Source organism: Capsicum annuum, chromosome 10, assembly GCF_002878395.1.
Source record: "Capsicum annuum cultivar UCD-10X-F1 chromosome 10, UCD10Xv1.1, whole genome shotgun sequence".
In the NCBI taxonomy this organism is placed as follows: Eukaryota; Viridiplantae; Streptophyta; class Magnoliopsida; order Solanales; family Solanaceae; genus Capsicum; species Capsicum annuum.
In genome coordinates, this window is record NC_061120.1 from 161,300,574 (window position 1) to 161,310,947 (window position 10,374).

Here is a 10,374-nt window from a genome sequence, read left to right on the forward strand (position 1 = left end):
AATTGCAAATCAGTTTAGTCATACTTTATACATTCATTCTCTTTTCCATTCCAAATGTTATCTTTATACAGTTATTCTCTTAATATTTCTTGTAATTGCAAATCAGTTTAGTCATGCTTTCAGTTGTGCATGCTAGTTTATAGTATTAGTTCATCAGAATCCTCAGCCTAATTAGTCTTATTCGAGGACGAATGTTCCCAATAGGGAGATATTGTAATACCCCAAATGTTCCTAGCTCAGTTCAGTCCTTAGTATGCGCCTACAATACTTAGAACCTGAAAATAAAGCTAAGAGTTGAGGGACTTAGTCATTTTGACTCTCTTTTAACTTTGAAGATTTTTAAGTCGACCTTCCAAGATCCGACACAATGATTGTTTAGTTGCATTATTTTTAGGGATGTAAATAGCATGTCTCGGGTAAATTTCAAAATTTTTAAATGAGGTTTGGGTAGTGTTTAGATTTTCGTTCCAGCAAGCCACTGCGATTCCATCGCGTCGCGGTGGAGATAGTGATGTAAGCCTCATTGCATCACGGTGGAGGCCAATTTAGCATTTGTAAATTTCTAGAGGGCCACCAAATTGCACCGCATCATGGTGAATCCCAAAAAAGAAATTGCCACAATCTAGTAAGTCGCTGCGATTCCACCACATCATGGTAGGTATAGTAATGACCCACTTACCGCATCACAGTGAGACCTTAATCAGCATTCCAGTTCTGGATTTTAAATTCCAAGGGTAACTTAGTATTTTTTCCACACCCCCAAAAGCATGAAAATAGAAGATTAATCATAATTGAGAGAAATATATTCACTTTTTACTAAATTCCCCTCCAAGAAACCCTAAAGTTTCAAATTTTAAACTTCAAGAAACCCAAATTCCATTATTTTTTCCAAGATAACCCAAGATTCAAGATTCCCAATTCAAGATATTAAAGAATCAATCTTCAAGAGCACAAATAGGAATTCAAAGTCCAAGTCTATTCATCTAGTTCATCAATTAAGGTATGTGGGGATTTTCAACAAGGATAATCCTTTCATCCTTGTGCCCAAAATTAGTTTTTGAAGTTAATTCTACATGAATTTATATGAATTATAAATTAGGGTTCATACCCAATATTGTTATTTTCAAGATTATGAGATTTCAAGTGATTTGAATGTTGAATTGCATGTCTTCTTCCATATTTTTATGCGTATTGTAGTTGTTGTAAGTTTTTGAATTGAACTATCAATGTTTACATTAGTAGGCATGAACATTATGATGTTTTGACATGAATTTTATGCATCGGTTATTAAGACCTAGAATGTATGTTGATATTTTAAGGATAACTATATTTTAAGCATCCCATGATTAGCTATTTTTGAATTTTGAGAAAGAATAGATATTTTGATCTCAGCTTAGACATGGAATCCGCTTTATAGTTTCAGTAACAGTTTTTAATTAACAGATATACAGTTGGTTTTCATTATACACCATTATACTAGTTTTAAAAGTGAATTTCCTACAGAATGAACATACAAACTAAATAGAGTAGTATTTGACACCGAGCAGGAAGTGTAGGTTTAGTGCATCCTACTTTCCTAGAACTACGAGCCAAAGTAGGCACTGATTCAGTCGTGACAGCTAAGGCACTACAAATAATCATACTAAGCTATAAACGTCATTGGTTAGGTTTATTGTCTTGGTTGTTGGTTCACATGGTTCATACTATGACTATGACCTTTCGAACCTCTAGTCAATTATCTAACTTAGCCCTACAACTACATTGTTGAGTGAGGATACAAAAACTAAGTTAAATGACTTCATATTTAATCCCATACATGATCCAAATAGAGAACATAGGTATATTCCTATCCTAAATTAAAATTATAACTTCAGTCAATTAGAAGATTACAATTCTATTCTATTTATCCCACGTTCTATCCTCTTGTTCCTCCTTCAGGGTTCACAAGATGATTATGAATGTATTATAAGGGTTAAGAATCCTTAAAATAGTGATAAAAAGGATAAATAAACAAACAATATTGATAACCTACAATAACTAAGTCAATTCATAATATAATACTCATGTTCTTGCCCATAATTGCAGAAAAAAGGCGTTTAGCCAATCATGGACAAAACCATAATCACAATGATTGAATACATGTTAAAATACAATAAAAAATAAAAGTAATGGATAAAAACCCTAAGTGTTCTCTATTCTCCCTTCAAGTCCCAAGGTCGTCCAAGGTCTGTACATAAGTGTTTAAGTGTTCTATTTATAGGACACAAGTTTGCGATTTTAACATAGGGGCGTGCCACACCCTTATGGAGTGGACTAGGGTCTGTCACATGACACTATAATTCCAAGATACTAGAATTGGTCATTTAGAATCCTAAAAAGGGTGTAGCACGGCAATGACTCCAAAATATCCATTTTCGGTCAAGTCTTGTCCCATATGTTTGTCCATCTTTTTCACGCCTTGTTGTATTGTTTAAACTTGATTTACAGCTAGTACATAAACTATATATCATCATGATAAACTCACCAATCATCCTATATCATCAAACTCCTATATTAGAGCTCAAAACAACGTACAATCCAAGATGATGAACTAGTAACTTAAGCTAAGAGTACTAGCTTTGTCCTTTTGATCTTTAACTTAGTGTTTTGTCTCTTGGGTTGTTTCAATTGAACCTAAAATACTATAAACAAGTTATTACACTCATAATTACTCAATTATAACTTTATTAAATTATTACCCACACTAGAGTCCATCGAGATCAACTAGAAGAGCACATAACTCAGACTAGTAACACTAGTTTTCTCGTTTAAACTCTAAGTGACCAATTTGATTTCAAACTTGTTTGAATCATACATTAAAAATTTAAATCAATTATTTTAATGATTATATGCTCAATTATACAAATATTTACTTATTAATCACAAGATAATTCCTCTAAACTAAGCTAAATAAGCCCGGATAACAACATTGAGGTGCATAAATCGACCTTAGATCAAGTCTTCAATATATTTAGTAATGTCTCACTTTATTTATGTATAGTTTGTGCTAGTAATTCTTATTCATAGAAAATTCTTCATCACTGAGGTGCATAAATCCACCCCAGATCAAGGCTTCAACACATTTAGTAACGTATCCCTTTATTTATGTTTAGTTTATGCTAGTAAGTCTACTTCTTAGAAAATTCTTCTAACTTTTAATTTTAGTATATTTTAGTTTATGCCTCCAAAAAGGAGTACCAACCAAAATACTTTAGTTGGAACCTCCATCCCCATTGGTACAAATGCTAAAGAGGTCCGTCCTACTCTTTTGATGTAGACTTGTAATGTAGTCTGGACTTCTGGTCTAAAATACTCCTACTAGGGTCCCACCAATCCTGAATATCCTCCATAGCCCCTCAAAACTGATCCCATACATAATCAAACCCTCTACGGTGAGGTTTCTATTTTCAAGAGTAGATAGATCGTACAAATCCTTGCTTAGATTGTGTCATTTTAGTTCCGCCAACCTGGTAATATTGAGTCGTCCTTTGCTTCCTTAGACACTACTAGGGTTGGTCCATTCATATGGATGAATCCACCAGCTTTCATGAGATCCAAAGTTGAGAAAGATCATTAAGAGTTTATAAATAATATGGAGAAGATTTTTAGGGTTATGAATATAAGTGACACAGAGAGAGTTGAGAAGGCAGCTTGTTAGCTGAAAGTAGTAGTTTATTAGTGGTATGATGAGTGGGAAAAGATTAGGGGAAAGGATGTTGAACCTGCAGTTTGGGAGGATTTTTTTGTGTCCTTTCTTGATCATTTTTTTCCTCAAGAGTTTATGGAAGATAAGGTTGTGGAATTTATGAATTTGAAATAGGGAGATATGAGTGTTAAGAAGTATGTTCATAGAGTTGGTGTCTACTATGAGAGACAAAATAAGAAAATATGTATTAAATTCGTTTGAAGATCTGGTACTGAAGTGTAAAGGGGAAATATAAAATAGTGACATGGATATATCCAGGTTAGTGGTTTACGCTCAGTAGGTGGAGAATGAGAAAAAAACAAAGCAGAAGCTGGAGAGCATCAAAGTAAGAGGGATAAACTCCTAGATTAGGAAGTGGGACACCAAAATAATAGTAAGAGTGGAAAACAATTGTTCAGTAAGAAATTTTGGGGGTGTTCTCATTCATCTGCTTATTCACTTGCAACCAGGCCTGCAAATAATTTGCAATTTCAACCTATTAATGACCATAAGATACAGAATACTCAGACTTATGATAGTGTAGCTCAGTGAGCACTATCCTATCCTCCTCATTTCACTTGTGGGAAACTTCACAATATGATTTGTGACAAAGAAGGAATTTAGGGGCATTAAAGCTCCAATTTTTATATCTTTGGACTAGTGTAACACCCCAAAAAACCAAGACAATATTAGAACCATGATTCAAGCTCATGCAAAATAAAAAGTCATACTTTTGTAGTTTTATAGCTGATCTAAGCATATATTAAAACCTCAATTAACTCCTAGCTTATAGACAAGTCAAAACATCCATTAGCGATTAAATTCTTGTGATGAATGTAAGTATAGTCAAATTAAAACGAACATAACTTTTGTATTACTAATAATTTTTGAGCTCAATACCCACCATCAGATAGATAACTGAATTAAATTTCCAACCCCACCAGTTCTGCCGTAATATGATATCAGAGTAAAAAGTTTTGGCCAAATTACTGAAGCACTGTCAAAGCTGCCAGTGACAATGAATCATTGTCAGATGAAATGAGTCATCAAGAGGAGTCATTGCCATGGTAGTAGGGGCCAAATTTCGGTCCTTTGACCACAACTCAAGCAACGACTTGCGGCCAGACCTAACAAATTGTTACCTAAGTTATCAGGACAACTTCTAGGAGTTTTCCTAATGAGTTTTGAGGGTTTTTTTGGTCATTGTCAACTCTTTTAACCTCAAAACAATGTCATTTAAGCTATTGTAAGGATGAATGTAAAGAATAAACAACTCCAAATCCCTCATTCTCAACATCTAACACGAAATACTCAAATAAACATGTGATTTTCTCTTCTTCAAAGCAAGAAATTAGGGTTTTTTTTATCTCCAAGTTCAAATCCTTAAAACTTTATTTCAAAAATTAAAAGTAATTAGGTATGTGGGTGTCACTACCCAAACTAGGGCCTAGCCGTGACGGACATCCCGAACCATGAAGGCCCAGGTGCCTTTCTCTATTTGGTAATCATGCACAACATTCATATAAATAAACAAGGTGCAGAAACAAAATCTTCTACGGAAACATGGTCATTTCTGAATTCAACATAAATATAGAAACTGTAAATCAACTACATCTAAATAACATCTGACTCAGAATATTTTCAAGTTTCCAAGGCTAAGAGTACACTACTAGGGGCTAGTACATACAAATTTTACGGGGTGTTACATTATCCCCCCTTGGGATCATTCGTACCTGAATGATGACACAAAAAATAGTCAAGCACAATTTCAAGCATACCCAGGCATAGGAAAGCAAACATAGGACAAGAATTGTACCTTCCATTTCATCATTCTCCAGATCAAACAAGCTTGAGTATCTAACTTGCATGTCCTCTTTGAATTCCCAAGTAGCCTTTTCAACTTTTTGACTCCTCCATCGCACTTTAACTGAGGCTATCTCTTTGTTCCTCAATTTTAGAACTTGATGATCTAAGATTGCTACCGGTTCTTCTTCATAGGTTAAAGAGTCTGTCACCTTGATCTCTTCTACAGGTAACACTAAAGAATGGTCTCCAATGCATTTTTTCAGCATGGTCACATGGAATACCGGACGAACAGAACCTAAACTAGCAGGCAACTCTAACTCATACGCAACTGCACCTATCCTCCTCAAGATCTGATAGGGTCCTATATAGCGAGGACTCAACTTACCTTTCTTCCCGAATCGCATGACTCCTATCATAGGAGAAACTTTTAGAAATACCCAATCACCAACTTCAAACTCTAAGTCTCTTCTCCTAATATTGCCATAAGATTTCTATCGACTCTGAGTTGTCTTAAGTCATTCTCTAATGAATTTCACATTCTGCATTGCCTTATGAACAAGATCAGGCCCAAACATCTGCATCTCACATACTTTATACCACCCTATCAGGACCTACGTCTTCTCCCACACAATGCCTCAAATGGTGCCATCTTAATACTAGAATGGAAACTGTTATTGTATGCGAACTCTATCAATAGCAAGTGCTCTACCTAATTACCTTTAAAATCAATCACACAGGCCCTCAACATATCCTCAAGGGTCTGAATGGTGGGCTTAGCCTGCCCATCAATCTGAGGGTGAAAAGCAGTGCTTAGGTTCACTTGGGTACCTAAACCTTTCTGAAAAGATCTCCAAAACTAAGAAGAAAACTGTGTACCTCAGTCGGATATGATAGACATAGGTGCACCACGCAAACAAACTATTTTTACAATGAACAACTTGGCATAATCCTCTCCCGAATAGTTAGTCCTGACAGGCAGAAAGTGGGCTGACTTGGTCAGTCTATCAATAATTACCCAAATGGAATCATACTGGTTTCAAGACCTCGAAAGTCCTGTAATAAAGTCCATATTAATCATCTCCCACTTCTACAAGGGTAAAACTATCTCTTGGGAAGAACCACCTAGCCTCAAATGCTCTACCTTAACATGTTGGTAATTCAAACACTTGGACACAAAGTTATCCATATCACACTTCATATTATACCACTAAAATATAGATTTCAGATCATGGTACATCTTAGTAGAGCCTGGGTGAACAACATACCTCGAAGTGTGAGCTTCATCAAGAATTTGCTCCCGCAGGACATCTACATCATGCACATATAATCTACCCTGGTATCTCAAGATACTATCATCACCAATCTCATTAAATGAGAGCTTTGATCTGCTTTTCTTTAACTTCTACACATAGGGATGATCTTACTATCTCATGTACGACCACCTCCCCTTCTTCGGAATCTAAGAGTTGCACTTTAAGGTTTGTAAGTCGGTGAATATCCTTCGCCATTTCTCTCTTTCCTTCCACAACATGAGAAAGACTACCCATAAACAATCTACTGAGGGCATTGGCTACAACATTTGCCTTTCTCGGATGATAATGAAGGCTCATGTCATAGTCTTTCAAAAGCTCCATCCAATGCCTCTACCTGAGGTTTAGTTCTTTCTGCGAGAAAACATACTGCAAACTCTTATGGTTAGTGAAAATATCAACATGTACCCCATAAAGATAATGTCTCCAAATTCTAAGTGCGAACACCACAGCTGCTAACTCCAAGTCATGAGTGGGGTAATTTTGCTCGTGCACCTTTAACTGCCTAGATGCATAAGCCACCACCTTACCGTGTTGAATAAGTACACACCTAAGTTCCACACGGGATGCATCCTAGTACACAACAAAACTCTCTGTGCCTTCTGAAAGGGTTAGAACAGGTGTTGCAGTCAATTTATCTTTAAATTTCTCAAAACTGTTCTCACATGAGTCAGACCACACAAATTTAACCTTATTCTGAGTCAACTTAGTAAGTGGAGTGTCTATAGAAGAAAAACTCTCTACAAATATCCTGTAATACCCTGCCAAACCCAAGAAGCTCCGAATATCGATTGGAGTCATGGTTCTGGGCCATTCCTCACTACGTCAACCTTTTGGGGATCAACCTTAATACCTTCACTAGACACAATCTGCACCAAGAAAGTAATAGCATTCAGCCAGAATTCACACTTGGAGAACTTCATATACAACTTATGATCTTTGAGGGTATGAAGAATAATGCAAAGGTAATTGGCATAATCCTCATCACTTTTAGAGTAAATCAAGATGTCATCAATAAAAACTATGACACACAGGTCTAGGAACGGATGGAATTCATTAGGTCCATGAAAGCTATAGGAGCATTAGTCAACTCAAAGGACATGACCAAGAATTCATAATGACCATATCTGGTTCAGAAAGCTATTTTAGGAATATCTGACTCCCTAACTTTCAACTGATGATATCCTAAGTAAAGGTCTATTTTAGAAAAATACTTAGCACCCTGAAGCTGATAAAAAAAGGTCATCGATTCTAGGAAGATGATATTTATTTTTCATTGTGACCTTATTCAACTGGTGGTAATCTATGCACATACGTAGGGAACCATCTTTCTTTTGCATCAAAAGAACAAGTGCATCCCTTGGAGAAACACTAAGACAGATAAAACCTTTATCTAGATGATCTGCTAGTTTTTCTTTTAATTTTTTCAACTCTACTGGGGCCATTCTATATGGCAGAATAGAAATAGGACGGGTATCTGGAAATACATCAATGCCAAAATCTATTTCCCTATCAAGTGGAATTCCTGGGAGATCATCTGGGAAAACTTTCGAAAATTCCTTTACTACTGGGACAGACTAAAGAGAAAGACTTTTGGCGTTAGAATCTTTAACCCAAATAAGATGGTACAAGCATCCCTTGGAAATAAGTTTATGGGCTCTAAGATACGATATAAAATTCCCTCTGGGTGCTAACAAATGGCCCTCCCATTTTATAACTAGTTCATTCAGAAAGGAGAAAGTGATTTTTTGGGTCTTACAATTTAGTGTGGCATAACATAAATGGAGCCAATCCATCCCTAAGATAACATCAAAGTCAACCATATCTAGATCAATGAGATCTTATACCATCTCCTGGCTACAAACAGTCACAACACAACCCCTATACACCCTCCTTGCAATAATAAAATCCCCCACCGAGATGGAAATAGAAAAGGGTTCAGGAATCACATCGGGCTCAAACCCAAAACCAACAGCCACATAAGGGGTCACATAGGATAGGGTAGACCCAGGGTCAAGCAATACATAAACATCATGAGAAAAGATTTGAAACATACCGGTAACTATATCTGGGAGGCCTCTATCTCCTGGGGGTTGTTTAAAGCGTACAACTGGTTGCGTCTATTTCTGATGGCTGAAGTGGCACCCTTCTGAGGTGGTGGTACAGATGAATTCACCTGTGTCTTGGCTCCCTCAACACTACTCTTTGCTGCCGGACAGTCTCTCTGCATATGGCCTGACTGGCCGCATGAATAGCACACCTAAGCCCTAAACTGACATCTCCCTAGATGATTCCTCCCGCATCTCCCATAGTGCGGATAGGAATGAGAGGTATAAGCTACATTTCCCTGTGATTATGTACCCTGCATCCTTGGCCCCTGACTAGACTGAAAATTTTGGGTGCCCTAGTCAGCTGCAGGTCTGGACACTGGAGCACTAACTGTGCATTACCCAAGTTCTTTTTCTTTTTCTATTTGCTACCCTAATTTCTGCTCTACTGCTGACTGTGACTCTGGTCTGATGTTCTGGCCCTTTTTGCCTGCCTATCCCTTTCCCTAGATTAAACTATCTTTTTCTTATTCTCCTCAACCTGCTGCATGTGGACTGTCAGCCTAGCAAAGTCCAATTCCCTGTTGAGCATAGCTCCCTGACAATCAAGCACCAGATCATCTGAAAGGACGGAAGAAAACTTCCTCATTTGGGCCCTCATACTACTCATCATATCAGGAGCATAACGGGCCAGCTGATTAAACTTTAAAGTATACTCCTGAACACTCATCTTACCCTACTTAAGGTTCATGAACTCTTCTGCTTTAGCTTCCCTCATCTCCAAAAGAAAGAATTGGTCAAGAAAAGCTTCCACAAACTCGTCCCAAATTGTGGGCTCAGCACTGTCACCCTTTGCATTTTCCCACTCATTGTACCATGGATTCACTACATACTTTAGCTGGTATACTGCTAGCTCAATACCTTCCACCTGATCAATATGCATTACTTTAAAAATCATCTCTATTTCATCTATGGACTACTGCTGGTCCTTTTCTATCTTAGCGTCAGAGAACTTGGGCAGGTTCATCCTCATGAACTAGTCCACTCTAGTGACTTCAGATGTAACAGACGAAGACTCAGTATCCTCCAACCTCTGAGTCTGTGTAGTTACTAGCTGTACAAGCATGTGAATGAACTTTCTGAACTCAATATTGGACACCTCTCTTTCACGTGGCTGAGTGTGATTGGCCCCCGTCCGGAGAGCTCTAGGAGGACTGGTCAGTATAAGAGGTGCTCCCAGAGTAGAAATAGGTTCTGGGGTATGAGACCTATTATGGATCCGCATCCCATGGGTGGGATGGACTTCATCATCCCAAGCATTCACGTTGGTGGGACGGGAAGGCATAGATATTTTTTGAAAAGCAAGAGATCACTAATTAGAGGATAGATTAGACTCCGAAGCACAAACTAAAACACAAAGAGGGGAAATATTTCCTAAATGCCCAGTAGCCTCCTACTTATAAGTGTTTCATGCTACACACCCATA

The 10,374-nt window shown here is 37.4% G+C and overlaps 1 protein-coding gene across 1 annotated transcript; it reads right to left on the reverse strand.

Annotated features, from left to right (window-relative positions):
• Positions 1-5,431: 5,431 nt before the first annotated feature.
• Positions 5,432-9,070, reverse strand: LOC124887824. Its single transcript, XM_047397740.1, has 4 exons — positions 8,949-9,070; positions 7,694-7,709; positions 5,541-5,880; positions 5,432-5,457 (listed from the first exon to the last, which is right to left on the reverse strand). The coding sequence occupies exons 1-4, from the start codon at positions 9,068-9,070 to the stop codon at positions 5,432-5,434; spliced, it is 504 nt and encodes a 167-aa protein (XP_047253696.1).
• Between the last annotated feature and the right edge of the window lie 1,304 nt (positions 9,071-10,374).

What these genes read in the sequence shown, in the direction of transcription:
- LOC124887824 (XM_047397740.1), bottom strand. Translation starts at nt 9,070, where the DNA reads ATGCAGAGAGACTGTCCGGCAGCAAAGAGTAGTGTTGAGGGAGCCAAG. An exon ending in GGAGAATGATGAAATGGAAG is followed by an intron (nt 5,458 to 5,540) that starts GTACAATTCTTG and finishes GTCATCATTCAG; the next exon opens with GTACGAATGATCCCAAGGGG.